Source organism: Schistocerca cancellata, chromosome 1 (assembly GCF_023864275.1).
Source record: "Schistocerca cancellata isolate TAMUIC-IGC-003103 chromosome 1, iqSchCanc2.1, whole genome shotgun sequence".
In the NCBI taxonomy this organism is placed as follows: domain Eukaryota; kingdom Metazoa; phylum Arthropoda; class Insecta; order Orthoptera; family Acrididae; genus Schistocerca; species Schistocerca cancellata.
This window is the reverse complement of record NC_064626.1, coordinates 806,132,814-806,159,064: the sequence shown is the minus strand read 5'-3', so window position 1 is coordinate 806,159,064 and position 26,251 is coordinate 806,132,814. Positions and strand designations below refer to the sequence as shown.

At 39.3% G+C, this 26,251-nt stretch overlaps 1 protein-coding gene across 2 annotated transcripts in view; it reads left to right on the top strand.

Moving 5' to 3' along the window:
• LOC126188008 (ras GTPase-activating-like protein IQGAP1) overlaps positions 1–26,251 on the top strand; it is a 334,889-nt gene that overhangs the window by 164,480 nt on the left and 144,158 nt on the right. For both annotated transcript variants that reach the window (XM_049929428.1, XM_049929435.1), the window contains exons 14-18: positions 524–617; positions 3,772–3,929; positions 6,707–6,853; positions 17,303–17,434; positions 23,634–23,726. In XM_049929428.1, the coding sequence (XP_049785385.1) occupies positions 524–617; positions 3,772–3,929; positions 6,707–6,853; positions 17,303–17,434; positions 23,634–23,726 (624 nt within the window). The remainder of the gene's footprint in view (positions 1–523; positions 618–3,771; positions 3,930–6,706; positions 6,854–17,302; positions 17,435–23,633; positions 23,727–26,251) is intronic.

Below are 26,251 nucleotides of genomic sequence, written 5' to 3'. Positions count from 1 at the left end.
CACTGTAGGGTCTTGCAGAATAGATTAGTAAGTTGTGCTGTTATTATTCTCGTATTAAGGATCACACAATAATGTGTACTGGCAGCACACCAGCTTCTTACGGTATGCAAAATATGTAATAAATATTTCAGACCTGTCTGTTCTCTACATAACTGGGAAAAAATTCTAGTCTGCATACTTTGTGAAAAAAGCTCTTTGTGTTGCCTAGTCCCCTTGTTTCCAAGAAAAACATGCTTTTTCCATATTTTACGGCACATACAACCTATAACTGTTCTAGATTACTAGATATTATTAGTTTTGCTTAAAGTATTTGTCTTGCATATGCAACTCCCCATGGTAGAAATGAACTGATGAGTAGTGAACACAACAAATTATACTATTTTGAAAGTAAATTTGCTGACAGTTCGAGCTGTAAAAGATTTCTTTGTGTGTCTCTAAATTTACACAACATCAAAATGTGAAAAACAATTTATGATGTCTGTAGTTGATTGTTTTGTTCATAAATGTATTTAATATTTTGAAGGGTAAACGGCAGAAGAAGGGTTCAGAGCTTTGGCTGGAAGATGCTGAGGACGCAATCAGTGCTGCTAATGATGAAATTAAGTCTGTTGTTCAATGTGAGTATTGTTTAGATCTTGTAACTTAGTTTCCTTTACCTGCTCTGGGCACATGCAGCCTTGATGTTGTTTAAAGATGTCATTCTGTACCTCATATTTATGATCATCATATTCTATTTTAGGCAAAATTCAAACAATGGAAAATCCAGGATGGGAGGTAACAATATTATGAAAAGGAAAGTTGCTACTCGCCATATAACGGAGATGCTGAGTCGCAGATAGGCACAACAAAAAGACTGTCACAAATAAATAAAGCTTTCAACCATTAAGGCCTTTGTCAACAGTAGACGTACACACACACACACACACACACACACACACACCACACACCACACACACAGGCTTCCTGTTCCCCTTCTAGCACTACACAACCGTCATTCCATCACACTCAGTCTTTTTACTTCTCTCCTTTTCCGCTACTCCCCCCCCCCCCCTCCCAACCCTCCCCCCTCACAACCCCCCCCCTCACCTCTCCCCTTCTTCCCTGCCCTCTGTCTAACCTGCAGCACTTCACTGTCTGCCACCCCCACCAAGCATCCCTCCTCCGCCACAGCCTCCTTACCCCCACCCAGTCGCCATTCACATCATGCACTGGTGCTGCTGCTCGCAGTGTGGTTTCAGTTGCCTGAGACTGCACGTGTGTGTGTGTGTGTGTGTGTGTGTGTGTGTGTGTGTGTGTGTGTGTGTGTGTTGTTGATAAGGGCCTCAATGGCCGAAAGGTTTATTTATTTGTCTTTTTATTTATCTTTTTGTTGTGTCGTATTGTATGTTAGGTTTTATATTTCTTAATCTGAAAGTTTCACAGGCTAATGTCGTGTGCTGACACCCACCTTGTCTCCTCATTGCCACATGGCATTTTACAATGTTGTTTAGTAGATAGCAGAGAAGAATCCTCCCTTCCCCACTAAAGAGGTTCCCATAAAGTCTGGCCACCCATGCTGGAGGTACCTTCAGTGATGAGCAATCCCTTGTCCAATATGGTGTAGGTCTTGTTCAGGCCTTCACAGACATGCAGTACCCTCCAAACCTAGTACACAAACTGCAGTTGGAGCCATAAGGAATGTTACAAAAGGTAGGAAAATATCTTTTCGTACCGAGAGTGACAGGATATAAATTGCTGAATATCTGAGTAGTTAACATCAAATATTCAGTTCTCAGAACAATGATGTGGAGTGCAAATAGGTAAAATTTAAAAGTGTTGCCTAGTACGGTTCAGACAAGTCTGTTCCAAGTAAGGTTGTAAGACATGGGGAAGAACCATCATCATAAGAAAATTAGGGTCTATGTAAAATCAGTATGAAGATCGAAATAATCTATCCAGTCCCTCAATGACCATACAAAAATGGAAGATGATAGAGGAGACTCAAATACCAGATTCAATCCTCCAAAACTGAATTCAGTTGAATGTTCACATAGAGCAAAGAGTAGAAAAGCAAATCCCAGTCTGATACTTGTAGGAAGAATCTTAAGGAAATGTAATTCATCTACAAAAGAAGTGGTTTACAAAATGCTTGTATGAGTGGTCCTTGAGTATTGCTCATCAGTGTGGGTCCCTAACGAGGTTGGATTAACGGAAGAGATACACAAGATCCAATGAAGAGTGGCGTATTTCATCCTGGGACTGTTTAATCAGCAAGAGAGCATAACAGCGTTGCCCATCGAACATCAATAATGCTTCAAAAGAGGCATTGTGCATCATAGAGAGATTTACCATTGAAATTCCACAAGAGTATGTACCAGCAAATCTAGCATTGTTTTGTATTACTTCCTCCCTTATACATCTCACAGAACGAATACAGTGAGAAAATCCAAGAAATTAGAGCATTAGCTCTAGGTTTACTAACACTTATTCTTCCCATATGCCATTCACAAATGGAACAAGGAAGGGTGGGCTCAGATATCTGGAGGGGAAATCATTTTCCTACTTCACTCAAGAAGTTCACAGTGGCTGTGTACCCATGTATACCAAAGACTTTTGAGGCTCATATGGTGGTACCAGAAATACCCTCCGCCACCCACGTTATATCATATGCAAACTTTGCTGTGACATCTATACAGCCTCTTGTTTTGGACTGACCACCAACCAGCTCTTCACCTGAATGAATGGCAACTACCAAACAATGATCAAGGGCCAAAGTTGACCAACCAGTTGCAGAACATGCTACTGAGCTCAACACTCAACCTCAAGGGCTGCCTCAAAACCCATGCCACCTGGACCCCCGTTGCCCCTTTCCTAAAACCAGGTTCTCTGAATTATGTGGATGAGAATAATTATCCATACAATACATACTTCAATTTAACGATTCTCCAAGCATCAGTCTCTGCTACCCTTTGTCCACACCCACATCCACCTGTGTGTTCCATCTGCCCCCTCCCCTTATTTCTCAATCCACTCTTCCATGTATCAAGTGCCACATGCAACAAAGACAGGCTCAAGAATAATGTGGCCGTGTGTGTGTAAGGTCAGCAATGTTTCTAATCTTGTTCGTGCACTTGTCAGCCACTCAGTGTCTCAACTATGCAACAAATGGTTACAGTTGATCCTACTATGTGCATTTCATCTAGGGTTTTCCATTGTCATATTAATATTAATTGTTTGATGTCATTTAAATTTAATTTAAAAATAAAGAAAACCTTTACCACCACAAAAATGCCTAGATCTTGAACTTCTTGTTTTCTTGTTGTCTCTTACCTCTCATTTCTCTCTCCACATCTATTCAGTTTTATTTTATTATTCTCTCATCTTGTTTTGCTGTACATTCTATTTATGAATATGCTTTTTTACTTTATCAAGTCATTAGCTTTTTCCGCTCCTTTTTTTGCTTATACTGTTCTTTCAAACTTCACTTTCTTTATTCCGTCAACAGTGTCCTTTCTTCCTTACCTTTTAGAGACCACCTATTATACCATAGTGTTAACTTTTGTCCTGTCTCTCTTATTCCCTCCTGTCATTCTGATTTATGGATCTCGTGTAACAGTCTAGCTAAATGATTATTTTCTAGTGTCTTTACGTGTTTCCCTTTTCTTCTTGTGCAGAGAAGAATAAACACTTGTAAGCTGTATTTTTCAGTGTATTACATTATGGAATATATGGAAAGCGTTTAAGTTTTTTTAGATTTAAATTGTTTTTCTGTGTGTGATCATGTACTTACAGTATGCCATTGGTTGTTGGAGATGAATTCTGCTGTACGACGAGGTGATGCTAATACAGCATCTAGTCTTTTAGCAAAATCAGGCTTGGACACAGATGCAAGCATTATTTTGAGAAACAATCATGCTTTTGAAAGGCTTCGGGATCTTGGTTTCAGAAAGGTATGAAATTCAAAATGTACTGACTTTTTCTAATGTTACTGTTATTACATATTCAAAGGACTATCAAAGTACTACTAAGAATTTACTCTGAAATGAGTAACTGGAATGAAGCCTCTTACAAAACAGAAAGTGTTGACATGTCTATTATTTGTTTGGTGTTTATCATCCTGTAGTAATCAAAGTCATTAGCTGAAGATATTACGTGCATTTAACCACCTTTATGCATGACTTTGTATTTGGGGGGAGGTGTGTGTGTGTGTGTGTGTGTGTGTGTGTGTGTGTGTGTGTGTGTGTGTGTGTGTGTGCAAGAATTAGATATCCTTGGAACACACATGATGCTGGTTTAATAACCATATTTGTCTTCTTCAAAACAGTGCCTAAAAATGAGAAGTCTTTGTCAAACAATGGAAAATCCAGGATGGAATGCAACAATATTGTGAAAATAAAAGTTGCTACTCACCATATAGCGGAGATACTGAGTCGCAGAGAGGCACAACAAAAAGACTGTCATAAACCCCTGTTCATGAGTCTAGGTATTCTGACCTGTTCCATGACTTTAGAGATTTGCTCCTCAATTTGGTTCTACAGAACTTGACGTGTAACTAAATAAATAAATATACCTAAAAACAAAGATGATGTGACTTACCAAATGAAAGTGCTGGCAGGTCGACAGACACACAAACGAACACAAACATACACACAAAATTCAAGCTTTCGCAACAAACTGTTGCCTCATCAGGAAAGAGATGAGGCAACAGTTTGTTGCGAAAGCTTGAATTTTGTGTGTATGTTTGTGTTCGTTTGTGTGTCTGTCGACCTGCCAGCACTTTCATTTGGTAAGTCACATCATCTTTGTTTTTAGGTATATTTTTCCTTCATGGAATGTTTCCTTCTATTATAAATAAATAAATAAATATACCTTTCGGCCAGTAAGGCCTTCGTCAAAATTAGATGACAAACACACACATACACACTCACGCAAACACAACTCGCACACATGTCTGCAGTCTCAGGCGACTGAAGCCACATTACAAGCAGCAGCACCAGTGCATGATGGGAATAGCAACTGGGTGGGGGTAAGGAGGTGGCTGAGATGAGGAGGGAGGGATAGTAAGGTAGGGGTGGCGGACAGTGATGTGCTGTTAGGGAGTGCATAGGGACAATGTAGAAATAGGGTAGGGCAGCTATGTGCTGTCAGGATGTTAGACGGAGAGCAGGGGAAAGGTGGGGAGGGAGTGGGGGTTATAGTGAAAAAGGTGAGAAGTAAAAAGACTGGGTGCGATGGAGGAGTGGGGGCTGTGCAGTGCTGGAATGGGAACAGAGAAGGGCTGGATGGAAGAGGTCAATGACTAACGAATGTCGAAGCCAGGAGGGTTACAGCAATGTAGGATATGTTGCAGGGAAAGTTCCCACTTGCGTAGGTTCAGAAAAGCTGATGTTGGTGAGAAGGATCCACAAGGCACAGGCAGTGAAGAAGTAATTGAAATGAAGGATGTCATGTTCACAGTGTTCTCATCAACAGGTTAATTAACATGTTTCTTGGCCACAGTTGGTCAGTGGATATTCATGCTGACATGCAGCTTGTTGGTTGCCATGCCCACATAGAATGCAGTTAAGTGGTTGCAGCTTAACTTGTAGATCACATCACATTGGAGCTTTTCCTCCAATGTATCCTACATTCCTGTAACCCTCCTGGCCTTAACCTTCATTAGTCATTGTCCTCTCCTATCCAGCCCCTTCTCTGTTTCCATTCCAGCACTACACAGCCCTGTTTCCTCCATCGCACCCAGTCTTTCTACTTCTCATCATTTCCGCTATTCCTAGAATGCAGTTAAGTGGTTGCAGCTTAACTTGTAGATCACATCACATTGGAGCTTTTCCTCCAATGTATCCTACATTCCTGTAACCCTCCTGGCCTTAACCTTCATTAGTCATTGTCCTCTCCTATCCAGCCCCTTCTCTGTTTCCATTCCAGCACTACACAGCCCTGTTTCCTCCACCGCACCCAGTCTTTCTACTTCTCATCATTTCCGCTATTCCGGCCCCCCTCCCCATCTCTCCGCTGCTGTCTGTCTAATCTCCCGACTGCACAAAGCTGTCCTACCATCTTTCTACCTCGTCCCTGCGTGCTCCCCAACAGCACATCACTGCCAGTCTCCTCTACCCTCCTATCCCTCCCCCTCCCAATGCTGCAGCCTCCTCCTTACCCCCACCCATTCGCCATTCCCCATTCCCCTTCTTACACTGTTGCTGCTCACCTCGTGTGGCCTCAGGTAACACGTCATATGTGTCTGAGATGCATTTGTATGAGTGTGTATGTGTGTGTTTTTCATCTAATTTTGAGGAAGGCCTTACTAGCTGAAATCTGTATTTATGACAGTCTTTATTGTGCCTATCTGATACTGAGCACCTCCACTATATGTTGAGTAGTAATGTTCCTTTTCACAATATTGTAGCTAATGCAGTGATTTTCTTCTTCCAACATAATCATTAGTCCACTGAACTGGATATTGATCTCAGAATCAACTCAAGAAAATCAGTTGAAGAAAAACTATGTATAATGTTGTGTAGAACAAAAATAATGATACATCTTCAGAGAGATAAAATTGATGTGATACAATTTGCAACATACAATTACATTTTTGAAATCTGTGCTTACAGTTCCTGCCTGCCAAAAATAAATTTTTTGTAGTGTAATGTTCTTAGACATTGTCTTATATTGATTTTTACAAGGAATTACAGCATAAAATTACTTTAGTTGTTATTCCTGTTCTTAGTCCCTGAAGACTCTGTCACCCTGGGTGGAGCATGTCACACACAGTGGCCACAGTGTCTTTCTCAATCTTGATAAGAAGCAGATTACATGGCAACCACCAACCGAAGAATATCAGAAATGTTGCTACCTCACAGTACAGGATATACAGGTCAGATTTTGCTTTGTTATAAAATTGTAAAATGTCATATTGTCACACCTGTCTTGCCTTCAGCTGTTAATGCCATTCTGGCCTGAGCTGCCGGAGTTGGCAGTCGTGTGTCTGAGGTGTGCTTGTGTGTGTGTAAGTGAATTGTGTGTGTTTCTCTTTTTCTAATGAAGGCTGTAGCTGGAAGCTTATATTTAAGTGTCTTTTAATTGTGCCTGTCTGCAGTTTAATGTGTCATCTTTCTGGTAAGTAGCAATGTATCCTTTCCTACATACTAAATTGGTGATCCCTTGATGCCTCAGAACATGTCCTACCAACCGATCCCTTCTTCTGGTCAAGTTGTGCCACAAACTTCTCTTCTCCCCAATCCTATTCAATATTTCCTCGTTAGTTATGTGATCTACCCACCTAATCTTCAGCATTCTTCTGTAGCACCACATTTCGAAAGCTTCTATTCTCTTCTTGTCCAAACTATTTATGGTCCATGTTTCACTTCCATACATGGCTACACTCCATACAAATACTTTCAGAAATGCCTTCCTGACACTTAAATCTATACTCGATGTTAACAGATTTCTCTTCTTCAGAAACGCTTTCCTTGCCATTGCCAGTCTACATTTTATATCCTCTCTACTTCGACCATCATCAGTTATTTTGCTCCCCAAATAGCAAAACTCCTTTACTACTTTAAGTGTCTCATTTCCTAATCTAATTCCCTCAGCATCACCCGACTTAATTCGACTACATTCCATTATCCTCGTTTTGCTTTTGTTAATGTTCATCTTATATCCTCCCTTCAAGATACCATCCATTCCGTTCAACTGCTCTTCCAAGTCCTTTGCTGTCTCTGACAGAATTACAATGTCATCGGCGAACCTCAAAGTTTTTATTTCTTCTCCATGGATTTTAATACCTACTCTGAATTTTTCTTTTGTTTCCTTTACTGCTTGCTCAATATATAGATTGAATAACATCGGGTAGAGGCTACAACCCTGTCTTACTCCCTTCCCAACCGCTGCTTCCCTTTCATGCCCCTCGACTCTTATAACTGTCATCTGGTTTCTGTACAAATTGTAAATAGCCTTTTGCTCCCTGTATTTTACCCCTGCCACGTTTAGAATTTGAAAGAGAGTATTCCAGTCAACATTGTCAAAAGCTTTCTCTAAGTCTACAAATGCTAGAAACGTAGGTTTGCCTTTCCTTAATCTTTCTTCTAAGATAAGTTGTAAGGTCAGTATTGCCTCACGTGTTCCAGTATTTCTACGAAATCCAAACTGATCTTCCCCGAGGTCAGCAACTACTAGTTTTTCCATTCGTCTGTAAAGAATTCGTGTTAGTATTTTGCAGCTGTGGCTTATTAAACTGACTGTTCGGTAATTTTCACATCTGTCAACACCTGCTTCCTTTGGGATTGGAATTATTATATTCTTCTTGAAGTCTGAGGGTATTTCACCTGTTTCATACATCTTGCTCACCAGATGGTAGAGTTTTGTCAGGACTGGCTCTCCCAAGGCCGTCAGTAGTTCCAATGGAATGTTGTCTACTCCGGGGGCCTTGTTTCGACTCAGGTCTTTCAGTGCTCTGTCAAACTCTTCACGCAGTATCGTATCTCCCATTTCATCTTCATCTACATCCTCTTCCATTTCCATAATATTGTCCTCAAGTACATTGCCCTTGTATAGACCCTCTATATACTCCTTCCACCTTTCTGCTTTCCCTTCTTTGCTTAGAACTGGGTTTCCATCTGAGCTCTTGATGTTCATACAAGTGGTTCTCTTATCTCCAAAGGTCTCTAATTTTCCTGTAGGCAGTATCTACCTTACCCCTAGTGAGATAAGCCTCTACATCCTTACATTTGTCTCTAGCCATCCCTGCTTAGCCATTGAGCACTTGCTGTCGATCTCATTTTTGAGACGTTTGTATTCCTTTTTGCCTGCTTCATTTACTGCATTTTTATATTTTCTCCTTTCATCAATTAAATTCAATATTCCTTCTGTTACCCAAGGATTTCTACTAGCCCTCGTCTTTTTACCTACTTGATCCTCTGCTGCCTTCACTACTTCATCCCTCAAAGCTACCCATTCCTCTTCTACTGTATTTCTTTCCCCCATTCCTGTCAATTGTTCCCTTATGCTCTCCCTGAAACTCTGTACAACCTCTGGTTCTTTCAGTTTATCCAGGTCCCATCTCCTTAAATTCCCACCTTTTTGCAGTTTCTTCAGTTTTAATCTACAGTTCATAACCAATAGATTGTAGTCAGAATCCACATCTGCCCCTGGAAATGTCTTACAATTTAAAACCTGGTTCCTAAATCTCTGTCTTACCATTATATAATCTATCTGATACCTTTTAGTATCTCCAGGGTTCTTCCATGTATACAACCTTCTATCATGATTCTTAAACCAAGTGTTAGCTATGATTAAGTTGTGCTCTGTGCAAAATTCTACCAGGCGGCTTCCTCTTTCATTTCTTAGCCCCAATCCATATTCACCTACTACGTTTCCGTCTCTCCCTTTTCCTACACTCGAATTCCAGTCACCCATGACTATTAAATTTTCGTCTCCCTTCACTATCTGAATAATTTCTTTTATTTCATCATACATTTCTTCAATTTCTTCGTCATCTGCAGAGCTAGTTGGCATATAAACTTGTACTACTGTAGTAGGTGTGGGCTTCGTATCTATCTTGGCCACAATAATGCGTTCACTATGCTGTTTGTAGTAGCTTACCCGCATTCCTATTTTCCTATTCATTATTAAACCTACTCCTGCATTACCCCTATTTGACTTTGTGTTTATAACCCTGTAGTCACCTGACCAGATGTCTTGTTCCTCCTGCCACCGAACTTCACTAATTCCCACTATATCTAACTTTAACCTATCCATTTCCCTTTTTAAATTTTCTAACCTACCTGCCCGATTAAGGGATCTGACATTCCACACTCCGATCCGTAGAATGCCAGTTTTCTTTCTCCTGATAACGACGTCCTCTTGAGTAGTCCCCGCCCGGAGATCCGAATTGGGGACTATTTTACCTCCGGAATATTTTACCCAAGAGGACGCGATCATTATTTAATCATAGAGTAAAGCTGCATGCCCTCGGGAAAAATTACGGCCGTAGTTTCCCCTTGCTTTCAGCCGTTCGCAGTACCAGCACAGCAAGGACGTTTTGGTTATTGTTACAAGGCCAGATCAGTGAATCATCCAGACTGTTGCCCTTGCAACTACTGAAAAGGCTGCTGCCCCTCTTCAGGAACCACTCGTTTGTCTGGCCTCTCAACAGATACCCCTCCGTTGTGGTTGTACCTATGGTACGGCCATCTGTATCGCTGAGGCACGCAAGCCTCCCCACCAACGGCAAGGTCCATGGTTATATTACTCAACAAGTAATATAACATAAAACAAATATAACATAAAACATATATTAAAGCGTGACATAATATGTGTAAAAATACTCACCTGCCAATGTTTAAAAGCATAGTATTTAAAATAATACTAATTACCAACAAATTTACTCATTTGTGGATGACAAGGGTACAGAAAAACTTCTCACCCCCAACTCTTGAGGAAAAAAATGCCGAATTTAATAATGCAGAAATTCTGTAAGCACTGTCTCATAAAGAAAAAAAGAGTAAGAATGATACTATTAATTCAGTGAGTTAATCGACTGGTACAATGCTTTATGATCCTTTTCTTGGCATGACGTATTGTCGAATATGTGGAGGCCTACAGTAGCGAGATCCAAGAAGTTTCGAATACAAAGACATTTTTATGGCTACTATACCACAATGTATTATGAACAGTAGCACTGTAAACAGAATGGCTCTGATGGCTATGTGGCCTGGTTAATACACATTTTAAATATGTGATGATGCTAAACTGATTTTGTGGGTACTTTTTGATGGTACCACTATGGCTTCATTAAAGTAGGATGCATTTTAAAATGGGTATGCTTTCTCATGTTTCAAGCACATGTGTTCCACATGTATAGAAGAAATGCTTTCAATTATGGCATATTTTATAGTTTTAAGATGTAGACTGTCCATTAGTTGTATTTGGTTTTTCAAAGATGGTCATCACTCATAAAAACCTGTCGACTACGGACCAAAAAATTTTATGATAATATATGGAAATAAAGGAGTTTATTCTGCACTTTCTGGATCACTGTACGAGTTGTAACTACGTCGCAGCTTGTGAAGCCATTATAAAACATTAGTGTGTTGATGCAGACTGAGACCAATAACAAAGAAGAACAAAAATGTCATCTACAAATGCCCTCTTTGAAGTGCAGTAGCTAAAGGCAGCTTTCTTCCTTCAAGCAACCAATTAATCCCATACCAGGTCACACCTACACAATAAAAGATAGTGAGAAATCTACATGTGTCTGTGCTATAGTGGAATCACTGCTGTCAATACCAAACGTTAGAAAGGGGAAAAAATTGATTCTAAAGCTGTCTGACCACTCAACACTAGTTTTATGTAATGGGTATAATGACATTTCTGAAGACCCTTTTGAACTATGAAGACTGACTTGAATAAGGAGCTTGGTGGTTCCTTCAGACTCTTTCCTCCAGGGAAACATTAACACATACAGACTGCTACAGAGCTCATCCTGCAACTGCCCGAATGGTCAAGCTTCAAAGAGCCATCTGTCTTGTGAGCTGCTTATCCTCGACACCAGCAGCCACACACATTTCATCTACTTCCAGATTCACGGAGGGAGGCAACTGAGGAAAAAGTATGCACATATGTAGTTACAAGAGCATCTCCATAATGAACTATGAAGGAAAACTCTAGAGCAAATGGTCAACCATAACTTGGTGTTAATACTAGAGGCCAAGCAGTTCTTAGCCATTGTCAGTGTGGGTTCAATACATGCCTGGTTGGAGTGAAGTGAATGACAAAGTACTAAGAGCATAACTTTGACAATGCAAGAAGTCTCCTTCTATCCTCGAATGAGGGTCAAAGAAAGATATGTTATGAAATAGTAGAATCCTTAGTTTAACCCACTTTAATAGGAAAGCCTGGTCTGTCATTAGTAAACTAGATTCATCAAATCCTGCAACCAAAAGATCAAAAACCGCCATCAATTTGAATTGTTTTGCTAAACACCTAGTATGAATTTCCAAGAACACAAAAGACAAGCAAACCAAAAGGGATATAAAATTATAGTTGAATACCAGAAGAGGAGTGGCTCTACATACTTCTCAACTCGGCATTCCATTTTAAGAAGAGAAAACCAAAGATTAAATCAAAAGCATGGAACTTGGAAAAGCAGCTGGATTTGATGGACTGTAGCTTGACTTTCTAGTTCAGCAAAATGACTTACCTACTTTTCAGATACCTTACAAACCAAAAATCTTCCACCCCTGATGAAGAAAACAAAAGTATTAGGGATACTGAAACCAAATAAATATCCCACAAAAGCAAAAACTATCGTTCAGTAGCACTTCTAACTGTTGCATACAAACTCCTTGAGCATCTGATGTACAATAGAATTTTTGAGGGTTTTTTTTTTTTTTTTTTTATTTTTTTTTTTTTTTTTTTAAATCTATCAGCTGCTTACAACACTGTTTGGTGAGAAGGACTTTTTTGAAATTTGAGTGTTATCCAACACCATAAACTTACGGAACTACTTAACCACATTCTAAGCAATATATACTTTCAGATCTATTCTGACAAAGGCAGAAGCAAAACATTTAAACTGAATGATGGTTTATGTCAAGGATCTGTTTGAGCTTCCTTTTTTTTTCAATCTGTACACGCAAGACTTATTGGAAACACCTTAAAGCTCTAACTTTTCTGATGCTGATATGAAAATCTGGGATGTGTACTTCAAAAAATGGTGCCTTCATCGAAATCCTTGGAAAACCGTGATATCTACATTTCAGCTACACATTAGACTGGCAAGGTACAAACCAGAAGTCAGATTTAGAGGCGAAGTGTTGCCAAGTGCTGCAGTACACCAAAATATCTAGGAATAACATTAGATGGCACTCTTAACTTACAACCAGAATCTTTCAAATGTAGTTGCTAAGGCTAAAACAATAAAGATTCTTCAAAAATATGCTGGTGCCTCATGGGGAGTAACTCTCATATTTTAAGATACACAGCCGTAGCCCTATCATAATCTATTGCTGAGTACTGGTGTTCGACCTGGATCAATAGTGCTCACACCAGGAAGGTAGATGTGCAATTTAATCAGGCATTGTGAATGATTATGGGATATATTCAGAGCAAAAACACTCTATGGCTTCTTGTTTTCAACAGCATCCCACCTCTAGCTCTAAGAAGAACAGAAGCTCTCCAGAAGGTCTCGAATAACATTCAAAAGAATTCTCAGCTACCCATTCATCGAGATATTGCACAAGCCAAACACCAGTGCTTTTAATTAAGTATACCGTCATGGTGCACAGCAACCAACCTTGTTAGATCCTCTTTCAGTGACAGCCATTCATAGAAAATCCATTGGAAGCAGTTATCTACAGATAACAAGCATTTGATGGAGAACCCTTCTATGCAGATAAGAGGTTTCAATCTCCTCAGTTATCAATGGAGGATCATGAACTGAATTGGAACTGGCCAAGGCAGATGTGGTTATCTAATACACAAGCAGTGATGGGCTGGTTCTGCAGACTGTGACTGTGGAGCCTCCTTACAGCCAATCCTTTATATCATTGCTGGCCATACTTTTCGAGCACGCAAAAGAATGATAATGGACATTTGCCATGCATCAGATAAAACAACTGAATGGATCAGGGAACTAGATCTGAAGACATAAGGCTGTATGAGATTGTGTTTGTGCACATATATCCACAGATGTTGTGTATATGCATTTGTTTTCATAATATGATAAACAAAATAAAGTGTGGGTTCAAAAGGTACTGAGGCACTGTTTACACTCTGACCCAGTAGGAGGAGGCAGCTATATGAATGGTCATCACTTCCTAGAAAGTAGTGTGTTGGAAATTGTTGTTGTTGTTATTATTATTACTATTATTATTACTGCTACCACCACCACCACCACCACCACCACCACTGCTACTACTTTAAAAGAAATGGAAAGCCATGTGACACAGCTTGGAGGTTCAGTACTTCAGGTTGGTTCCAGTGATGGAGTTTCAGTGGTTGTCTACCTGTATTCATTGAATCTGTACCTCAGCAGATTTTTAGTTATGGAATTGATGAAGTTATGTCTGACAGTTTTTAGCAGAAGAATGGATCCTTTGAAGAAATGATTTAAGTGATACTCTGTTTACTTTAGTCATGAATAGTTTAATGTCCATGGTGAGGAGGCCCGAGAAATATCCCTTCTTTGTGCACTATTCAGAAGCATTTTATTTCTTTCCTAACCCCACAAAAGTAATTCATCAATTCTTACTCACACTTCAGAGATTGATAGAGTGGATTGCGGTGACAGGTTTTAACTGACTTGCAAATGAGGGATTCCTCTGTTTTAAACAATTGGTGTGGCTTCTGAACTTCGTAATTGATTCAGGGCTTTTATGGTTACCATACATAATGGACCTTGCCTTAGCGACAGGTATAGAGGGGCTGCATTTCGTAAGGCTTCCATGCAATGTTAGATAGATTATAGATGCATGGTCTATAGATTAGTGAACCTACTTACCTGAAGATCATTGATACTGTCTTTTATATTGGGATTAGACTATCCATAAGTGTCCACAGAACCAAACCCATTTTTTGGAATGACGCTGGGGGGACAACCACTTCATGCCTCTTGGCAAATCCTCACACTGTGTTAGACATATAAGATCCTCACTGTTCCAAATTCACAAGCATATCAAATCATTGCTTGCCTTTCAATGAAACAAATTTTTTCAAATCATCTGCGAGCAACAAGAGTGATTTGAATTCACATAAAGCATGATCTAATGGCACTTGGTGTGGTACAAGTGCCAATTTAAACCCAGGATTAGAACCAATTGCCGTTCTGGTTGCTAAAGAGGCCCAGAATAATTTTACAATACCAGAGAAGGAAAGTTGCTACTCACCATATAGCGGAGATGCTGAGTCGCGATAGGCACAATAAAAGATTCGCACACTCATAGCTTTCGGCCATTAAGGCCTTTGTCAGCAGTAGACACACGTACACACACACTCACGCAAATGCATCTTGCACACACGTCTGCAGTCTCAGAGAGCTGAAACTACACTGTGAGCATCAGCACCACTGCATGATGGGAGTGGTGACTGGGTGGGGGTAAGGAGGAGGCTGGAACGGGAATGGGGAGGGGGAGGGATAGTATGGTGGGAGTGGCAGACGGTGAGGTGTTGCAGTTTAGACGGATGGCAGGAGAGAAGGTGCAGAGGGGGGAGGGGGTAAGTAGCAGAAAGGAGAGAAATAAAAATTAAAAGACTGGGTGTGGCAGTGAAATGATGTCTGTGTAGTGCTGGAATGGGAACAGGGAGGGGGCTGGATGGGTGAGGACAGTGACTAACGAAGGTTGAGGCCAGGAGGGTTACGGGAACGTAGGATGTTTTGCAGGGAAAGTTCCCACATGTGCAATTCAGAAAAGCTGGTGTAGGTGGGAAGGATCCATATTGCACAGGCTGTGAAGCAGTCATTGAGATAAGGGGTATCATGTTTGGCAGCATGTTCAGCAACAGGGTGGTCCACTTGTTTTTTGACCACAGTTTGTCGGTGGCCCTTCATGCGGACAGACAGCTTGTTGGTTGTCATGCCTACATAGAATGCAGCACAGTGGTTGCAGCTTAGCTTGTAAATCAGATGACTGGTTTCACAGGTAGCCCGCCTTTGATGAGATAGGTGATGTTAGTGACCGAAATGGAGTAGGTGGTGGTAGGAGGATGTATGGGACATGTCTTGCATCTAGGTCTACTACAGGGGTATGGGCCATGAGGTGAGGGATTGGGAGCAGGGGTTGTGTAAGGATGGACGAGTATATTGTGTAGGTTCGGTGGACGACGGAATACCACTGTGAGAGGTATGGGAAGGATAGTGGGTAGCACATTTCTCATTTCAGGGCACGATGAGAGGTAATCGAAACCCTGGCGGAGAATGTAATGCAGTAGCTCCAGTTCCCGATGGTACTGAGTTATGAGGGGAATGCTCTTCTGTGGCCAGACTGTGGGACTTTGGGAGGTGGTAGGAGACTGGAAAGATAAGGCACAGGAGATTTGTTTTTGTACAAGGATGGGAGGATAATTACGGTCAGTGAAGGCTTGAGTGAGACCCTCGGTATATTTAGAGGAGGACTGCTTGTCACTGCAGATGCGACGACCACGGGTGGCTAGGCTGTATGGTAGGGACTTCTTGGTATGGAATGGGTGGCAGCTGTCAAAGAGGAGGTATTGCTGGTGGTTAGTAGGTTTGATATGGACGGAGGTACTGACGTAACCATCTCTGAGGTAGAGGTCAACATCTAGGAAGGTGGCTTGTTGGGTTGAGTAGGACAGAAAAGCCAAAGAAGCAAGCATTGAAAATCGTATGACTTCATGTAATATCTCCTTGTATACTATTATCTCTGTGTTGAAGTATACAGTGAATGGGAAGAAGAATGTGAAGCGACTGATAATAAGCTGTGTATAGTAAAGTCAACTACTGAGCCATGGTGAATCTCCCACTGGCCACGCTAATAAAATGAGGCACTTCTCACTCGTTTATGTATAGGCTACAGCCCACTGACATATGGCCATTTGCTCCAGTGAGAGGGCCTTCCAATTTCTGGCTTTTGTAGCATGTAGGTCACAGTGTGTCACATTTAATTGGCTGTGTTTTATATGGAGGCAAGGGGGCAAGACTAGTTTACTTAGAGATCTGTATCACATCTTGTATTCATACATTGCATTTCCCTCATAATATTGTTAGAAGATTATAGACTGCCTGTGAAACCAATGAGTTAGTGATTTCATGTAAACCAATTACACTGCCAAACATACTTGATGTACCCTTTCTTATACTTTGTCTTTAATAATTATAAAATCAGACCATCCCGTAACAGTACTGTCATACTGATCTGAGCAAAACTGGTCCTGCGGTTTCTTAAACAGTCATTGCTGCATCGTTCATTGCCGTATAACCCATTTCTCAGTACAAAATAACATTTTTGTTCATGGTAAGTAAATGTTAGCACGATTTTGTGAATAGTATTGAAATGTAGGATATTAATCATAGAAAGGAGCTTTATCCTGTGTTACACTATCTGATTAGTTTTACTTTGCTCGGATTTCTTTTCTTGTCAGCTCCTCAAAATAGCTTTTCTGTTGTCTATTTTCATTTTTTAATAAATATTCTCTTTTTAATATGAGAGTCACTGTATACAAGAGTGTTTCTTATTGAGCTTATCACAAATTGCGCATTTGGTCAGTATCACATTGTCAGCCTGTTGTATAACCTCATAATATTTCAACTTAACAGTGGATACCGTAAGTCATGTTGGTGTGTAACTGATCCTGACTTCATTTTCAGGGTGTGCTTGGCCTACACAGACGACAGCCAAGTGTTGAGTCCATAGTACGTCTGCAAGCACACTGCAGAGGATGGCTTGTTCGTCAAAAGATCTCAAGAACAAAACTTGTCAAATATGTAGTGAAGATCCAGGTACAATCTAAATATATTCTGTTTAATCTATTATGTCTGTCTGTTGTGTGGATAATTAAAACATCCACTCTGACACTTTCATTGTAGTTTAACTGTGTTTTGTGGTGTGCTATAATGGGCCCTAAGAATAATCAATGGATATTAAATTTTGTGCATCTTGAAATATATTGTTATGCTATTTGTTTCCTGCAACTGTATTCATCACCCTCTAAACTGCTGTTATTTTTTACATATGACATCATATTGTGAAGGACAATAGGCAAAGTAAATATAACTTCTATTGTGTTAGCAAACAAATAATTTATTCAAGAGTAAAGGTGTGCAATAATTTTGCCGCCTGTAATTTTTTTTTTGACTAGCATTCACCAGCAAGTTAAATGTAATTGTTGACATTTTCTTGAAGCTGTGTGTTCCAGAAAAGAAAACCCTTTTGTTTTGTTATCTCACATTTATTAATTTCCACACTTTGTGGCAGGGGATGTGTATTTATTTAATTATTTATTTATTTCCTCCTCCTCCTTCTTCTTTCTCTTCTTTTTGTTTGAGGCTGTCTATTTTTCTCATGATAGTTTGCTGTTGGACTCCTGTCCTGTCAATTGTGCCACAAAGATTCCCTATATCCTTGTTTGTTTCATATTACATAAGTGAACTTCAAATGCACCAGTCTAGTCAATAAGACAATATAAACAAAAGTTTAGGATGTGCACACTAGAAGAAAAGACAAGAGCCCTGGATGTGTTGACATTCTTACGTAATAGTCCACACTCACTATTTATTTTATGGTCATATTTTGAATTTTCTTTGCATTCATTCATCCATCCACTCAGAAAGATTTTGCAATAACAACAACAACAACAGCAATAATAATAATAATAATAATAATAATAATAATAATAAGATTAAAAAAGAAGCACTTATAGCACTCAGTGTTAGCCATACATTTCTTAAATGAAGAGTGTGATGTTTTAATGGAATATGAACTTAATAAACTGACCCTCATAGAAATCTGTTCATACTTTCTGTTATAATTTTGAATAATTGTGGAAATATTTTACTAGTGGAATTCTGATGCCAATCAAATAGTAATATTGTTTACATGCCCTCTGAAATGGAATCCCTGCATAACTATAACATTCTATCCCATCAGAATGTTATTTTATCTTATGATTTCAAAATCGTAAACAGGAATTGAATAAAAGACTTGGATAACTTCTTATGTTATCGTTGTTAGTGTCCTCTTTTCTGTACCAATGGGACTAGAGAAAAGTTGCTTTGCTAATTACCCACACAGACATTCACTATGTACTGCTATATTTAGTTTTATGCCTGGTAAATGAGACTCATCAATGGTTTTACAGGATATGTAGTAGAGATACGAAGATACTAGAACAGGAGGGGAAAATTGCCACCCTTCAGGCTGAGTTAGACAAGGCCAGAGGAGATCTTGACGGGTTAAGGAGGGAGAAGGGTAAAGAGAGGTGGTAACTGACAACAGGCAACAGGAGGAACAGCCCTAGAACTTTATCTAACAGCTTTGTGGTGAATGTGGAAAATAGATTTGACCTGTTGCTTCAGTTAGGAGCTGGTGAGCCTCAAGCAGTTGCAGGTGTAGACAGGGCACAACAAACTTTCAGCAATAAATTGAAAAGTAAGAATGTAGGGAAGTCAGTAAAGAGAAAGGAAGTGTTGTTAGGTAGTTCCCATGGAAGAGGTGTTGGCCAACTTTTGCAGTATAAACTAGTATCAGATACCAGGTCACCAATTTTTTTAAACCTAGTGCTGGTCTGGAGCAGGTGACAGAGGATTTAGGATCACTTTGCAAAGATTTCATGAAGGAAGACACCATGGTTATAGTGGGTGGGGCAGGTAATAGTATTGACAGAGATTCTGTGTACAGTATAGAGTGACCTGGCAAAGATTGCACCAGCATCGAAACATACTAGTGTTGAGTTTGTATCTGTTCTTGGGTGCCATGACTGACCTCATTTGAACTCTTCTGTCAAGAGAGTTAATTTGGATTTGGAACGACTTCTTATGTCGGGTGCAGGGTCACACATTGGTGTGGTTCCTGTTGATTCTCTCAATAGGTGGGATTATACTATGCATTGGCCTCACATCAACAGGAAAGGGAAGGGTAAACTGGTTGGGAAAATAACAGGAAAGTTAAAGAGGGAGCACTGTCATGAGTGACAAAATACCAGTGGTTATAGGGTTCAGAAAATACCCTTTTTTTAGGGTAGGAAGGACAGAAAGAAACCAAATTTTAAGAGAGTTTAGGACTAAGACAAACCTTCAGTTTGAGAAACAAACAAAAAAACATAATTCTAGCTTATTACATCAGCATAAACAGCTATTGGTTAAGAATTTGCAACAGTCAGCAAATATTTCAACTCTACTCAATTTTAACTCAGTCAGTGTGAAATGTCAGCTATCTTTATTGCATCAAAATAGTCGAGGACTGAGAAATAAAATTAATGAATTAATTATCTGCATAGATGAATTAAAATCCTCAAACCCAGCTGACATAATCTGCTTCTCTGAACATCATGTGGCCACTGGTATAGAACTTTTAAGTGTTACATGGTTTAGGTTAGCATCTCACTTTTGTAGAGCAGAAATGGAGAAAGGAGTTGCCACATTCATCAGGAACTGTCATAAATTTAAGAACATAGACATTCATAATTTTTGCCTAGAACAGCATATGGAAGCATTTGCAACAGAAGTAGAATTTCGCAAAAAATCCACCATAATATTAAGTGTATATCGATCACCTACAGGTAACTTTAATCTCTTTGTAAACCACCTTGAAGCTGTACTGGCCCATTTAACAACCGAAAACAAAGAGATAGTGGTTGCTGGTGATTTCAATGTAGATTTCCTTAATGACTCTCCCAATAAGAACTTACTTGGTTTAGTAACACTATCATTCAACTTAATTCCCACTGTAAAGTTTCCCACTAGGGTAGCCAACTGCTCACAAACAGCCATTGATAATATCTTTATAGAAAAGTCCAATGAACAAAATTATGTTACAAAACCAGTAGTCAATGGCCTCTCAGACCATGACATGCAGTTCCTTCTGTTAAATGTTAATACTGAACAGGATATAAAATCTGTTAAATCTGAGCTCAAGAGGGTAATTAATAAGCAAAAAATTGATTATTTTAGGACACATTCACTGGACTGATGTTTACTGTGCTCATGGCATGAATGAAAAATATAACACTTTTGCTAATAAAGTGCTTACCTTATTTGAACACTGTTTTCCCCCAAAACTAACAAAGGTTAGAGCAAAGTCTACAAAGAAGCCATAGATTACTCGAGGAATAGGGGTATCTTGTAAAACAAAAAGAAAACTATATCTGTCAATCCGAAAATTTCTGATGTTGATGCTATAGCACATTACAAGAAATACTCCAAAATATTAAAGACTATAATATGGACATCAAAGCAAGTATATTACAAGGAAAAATAGTCATATCAGATAACAAAGTAAAGACAATATGGGATATAGTGAAGGAGGAGACCGGTAGAACCAGGCATGAAGAGGGACAAATAGCATTAAGAGTAAATGATATATTGGGGACAGATGTGTGTAGTGTTGCAGAACTTTTTAACAAACGTTTTATAACTGTTACTGAAAAGGGGGGGTTGTCAGGTTCTGTAGATGTTGCTATGGAATACCTCAGACCAGACATTTCAAGCAGCTTCCATAATTTCAATTTGACCCTAACTACTCCAGCAGAAATAATGTCCCCCCATAAAATCTTTAAAATCAAAAACATCTAGTGAGTATGTTGAAATATCAACAAAGTTAATTAAAGAATGAGATTCTGAGCTAAGTAACATATTAAGCTATCTGTGTAACCAGCCGTTTATCAGTGGAATATTTACTGAATGGTTGAAATATGCTGAAGTTAAGCCACTGTTTAAGAAGGGAGATAAAGAAATAGCATCAAATTTCCGTCCAACCTCACTTTTGCTAGCATTTTCAAAAATTTTAGAAAAGTAATGTACAATTGGCTGTATAACCATCTTATCTCAAATAACATATTGTCAAAGTCACAGTTCAGATTTCTAAAGGGTTCTGATATTGAGAAGGCTATTTACACTTACAGTGAAAATGTGCTTAATCCTTTAGACAAAAAATTGCAGGCAACCGGTATATTTTGTGATCTGTCAAAGGCATTTGTCTGTGTAAATCACAATATCCTTTTAAGTAAATTAGAATATTATGGTGTAACAGGAAATGCTGCAAAAATGGTTCAAACCTTATATCTCTGGCAGGAAACAAAGGGTGTTATCAGGAAAGAGACATGTATCAAGCTATCAGGCATCATCGAACTGGGAACTAATTACATGTGGGGTCCCACAAGGTTCCATTTTGGGGCCCTTACCTTTTCTTGTGTATATCAATGACCTTTCATCAGTAACATTACCAGTTGCCAAGTTCGTTTTGTTTGCCGATGATACAAACATTGCAGTAAATAGCAAATCAAGTGTAGCCTTAGAAATATTGGCTAGTAAAATATTTGTGGACATTAATCTCTGGTTCCTAGCTAATTCTTTGTCACTAAACTTTGGAAAAACACACTAGATGCAGTTCAGAACTTGTAAGGGGTGACCCACGAGTATATGCCTAACATATGACGACAAGCGGATAGAAGTAGTGGACAGTGTTAAATTCTTGGTATTACAGCATGATAATAAATTCAACTGGGAGGAGCACACAACAGAACTCCTGAAGCGTCTTAATGAATCTCTATTTGCAATGCGAATTGTGTCAAACATTGGGGATATAAAAATTGGAAAGCTGGCATACTATGCTTACTTTCATTCCATAATGTCATATGGGATTATTTTTTGGGGTAATTCATCAGCCAAGCTAAAGTTTTCCGGGCACAAAAACGTGCAGTAAGAGTTATATGTGGTGTGAACTCAAGAACATCCTGCAGAAGCCTAGGGATACTAACTACTGCTAGGGATACTAACTACTGCTTCCCAATATATTTATTCCTTAATGAAATTTGTCATTAAAAATATATCACTTTTTCAAACCAACAGCTCAATTCATGGAATCAATACTAGAAATAAGAATAATCTTCACAAGGATTTAAAGTCACTTAGTCTTGTACAAAAAGGTGTGCATTATTCAGGAACACACATTTTCGATAACTTGCCAGCAGCCGTAAAAAGCTTAACAACCAATGAAATTCAGTTTAAGAGAAGCCTAAAGGATTTATTGGTGGCTAACTCCTTCTACTCCATTGATGAATTTCTCAGTAGAACCAACTGATTTTGTGTGTGTGTGTGTGTGTGTGTGTGTGTGTGTGTGTGTGTGTAAGTACAATCTAACTTCTGCACCAGTTCAGTGCAGTAATGTGTTCATTGTAAATAATTATTATAGTAGTTCTATTATATGTTTATTACCTTGTAAATAAAAAAAAAAAATTTTTTTTAATTCAGTGCATTAGTGTTTGTAAAATGATTCTTTCATATTGTGTTCATTAAAAGAAATGACGATCATTCCGCTTGGGACCTGTGGAAGGTACATTAGCTTATTTGTTTCAGTTGTAAATATTTTTCATGTATTATTGTTATTCTGACATGTTCTACATCCTGGAGGACCTCCTCACCACAGATCAATTGGAATGAAAGTAAATCTAATCAAAAATCTAACATTCTGTAAGAAACCGGGAAATGATATTTGCTACTCAATTAACACTAGTAAATACTACGGGGTCTCCCTGCCATTCATGCCATATGACCTTAGTGTACTTTTTAGAACAAAAAGTGGTAGATTGGCAATATACCAGTGGTATATTGGCAATATATTTACATTTACTTTTAGTGCACTAACACGGGTGTCACTATTCAAAACATTTCCTTCAAGCATTTATTCCAAGTAGAACATTAATTACTATTCACTTTTTAACTTCATTGTACATTCTGTTGCTAATGGAGCTATATTATTCACATTTCTCATAATTTGAGACTTTAATGTATAGGTATTCATCCCCCCCCCCCCCCCCCTCCTCGTGCGCGCACACACACACACACACACACACACACACACACACACACATTTTTAAAAAAATGTGCTCCCTTGGGAATTCATGTCCCAGGATTTGTACACTTCTCACCAACACATTAATATTATTAAATATTAATATTATTAAAGCAGATGCATTTTTTTCAGGCTTGGTGGCGAGGAATACTGGCACGCCGCCTTTATTGTCAATTGAAAAAGCATCAGTGTGTTAAAGACCCATTGGAATTCTATCGTGAGCATGTGAGTATTAATAAATGAATTGGTTTTAATAGTTCTTGCTTTTATTTTATGTCAAAAACACTCATAATCAACTTATCCAAGACTATTGGTATTTCTAGATACTATTACATTGTCCATTGCCTTAGACTCAACATTCAATACTAGCATTATTTTGTGCATTCAGTGACAATCTGAGACTACAATGATTGAATATTTTCAACTGCAGAAATTAAAGACCAGGGTTTAAGACATCATCAGCCTGTAGGTAAGCCGTGCATTGGTGAGTTCGTATGACGCTGAAGATAAATACTCGTTGATTTGGACTCTGCCTGTGTTTTCTTATCTTCTCCTTTGACCAACTTGTATATATATATATATATATATATATATATATATATATATATATATATATAATGAGACTTACCAAACAAAAGCGCTGGCAGGTTGATAGACACACAAACATACACACAAAATTCTAGCTTTCGCAACCAACGGTTGCCTCGTCAGGAAAGAGGGAAGGAGAGGGAAAGACGAAAGGATTTGGGTTTTAAGGGAGAGGATAAGGAGTCATTCCAATCCCGGGAGCGGAAAGACTTACCTTAGGGGGAAAAAAGGACAGGTATACACTCGCGCACACACACACACACACACACACACACACACACACACACACACACACATATCCATCCACACATATACAGGCACAAGCAGACATTTGTAAAGGCAAAGGACAAATGTCTGCTTGTGCCTGTATACGTGTGGATGGATATGTGTGTGTGTGTGTGTGTGTGTGTGTGTGTGTGTGTGTGTGTGTGTGTGTGTGCGTGCGAGTGTATACCTGTCCTTTTTTCCCCCTAAGGTAAGTCTTTCCGCTCCCGGGATTGGAATGACTCCTTACCCTCTCCCTTAAAACCCATATCCTTTTGTCTTTCCTTCTCCTTCCCTCTTTCCTGACGAGGCAACCGTTGGTTGCGAAAGCTAGATTTTTGTGTGTATGTTTGTTTGTTTGTGTGTCTATCGACCTGGCAGCACTTTTGTTTGCTATATATATATATATATATATATATATATATATATATATATATATATATATAGAAGGAAACATTCCACGAAGGGAAAATATACCTAAAAACAAAGATGATGTGACTTACCAAATGGAAGTGCTGGCAGGTCGACAGACACACAAACATACACACAAAATTCAAGCTTTTGCAACAAACTGTTGCCTCATCAGGAAAGAGGGAAGGAGAGGGAAAGACGAAAGGATGTTTGGTAAGTCTCGTGTGTGTGTGTGTGTGTGTGTGTGTGTGTGCGTGCGTGTGTGTGTGTGTGTGTGTGTGAGAGAGAGAGAGAGAGAGAGAGAGAGAGAGAGAGAGAGAGAGAGAGAGAGAGAGAGTACACTAGTCTGAATGTAACAGTATCAAATGAGAATGCTCAATGTCTTAAACCTACTTAAAGTCCTCCCTCCTCCTCCTCCTCCCCCTCCTCCTCCTCCTCCTCCTCCTCCTCCTCCTCCTCCTCCTCCTCCTTCTTTTGAGGAGGAGGAGGAGTTTGATGCAGCCCGCCGGGAATTCCTCTCCTTTGCCAACTTTTTCATCTTATCTCAGAGTAGCAATTGCAACCTATGTCCTCAGTCATTTGCTGGATGTACTCCAATCTCAGTCTTCCCATACACTTTGTACCCTGTGCAGCTCCCTCTAGCATGAGTACTATGGAAGTTATTCTGTGATGGTATAATGGGTGTTCTGTTATCCTGTCCTTTCTTCTTGTCAGTGTTTTCCTTGTGTTCCTTTCCCACCCATCCCTGTGAAGAACCTACTCATTTCTTATCTTATCAGTTCACCTAATTTTCAACTTTCTTCTGTAGCACCACATCTCAAACGCTTCAGTTCTCTTCTGCTCCGATTTTCTGACAGTCCATGTTTCAGTACCATACAGTGCTGTGCTCCGTGTATACATTCTCTGAAATTTCTTCATCAAAATGAGGCTGATGTTTGGCCAGGAATATTCTCTTTGCCAGTGTTAGTCTCATTTCAAGTCATCCTTGCACTGTCCATCACTGGTTGTTTTGCTGCCTAGGTAGCAGAATTTCTTAACTTCGTCTACTTCATGATCCCCAATTCTGATAATTCCCACTGTTCTCATTTCTGCTACTTCTCATTACTTTTGTTTTTCTTCAATTTACTCTCAGTCCATATTCCATACTCATTAGACTGTTCATTCCATTCAGTAGATCATGTAATTCTCTGTCGCTTTCAGTCAGGATAGCAATGTCAAAAGCAAATCGTATCATTGATACCTTTTTCACTTTAAATTTTAATCCCACTCCTGAACTTTTATTTCTGTCATTGCTTCTTCAGCATTATACTGAGCAGCAAGGCTTGAAAGACTACATACCTGTCTTACACACTTTCTAATCTGTGCACTTGGCTCTTGATCTTCCACGCTTATTATTCCCTTTGGTTTTTGTGCATATTGCCTATTACCTGTCTTTTCCTATAGCTTACCCCTATTTGTCTCAGGATTTTGAACATCTTCCACAATTT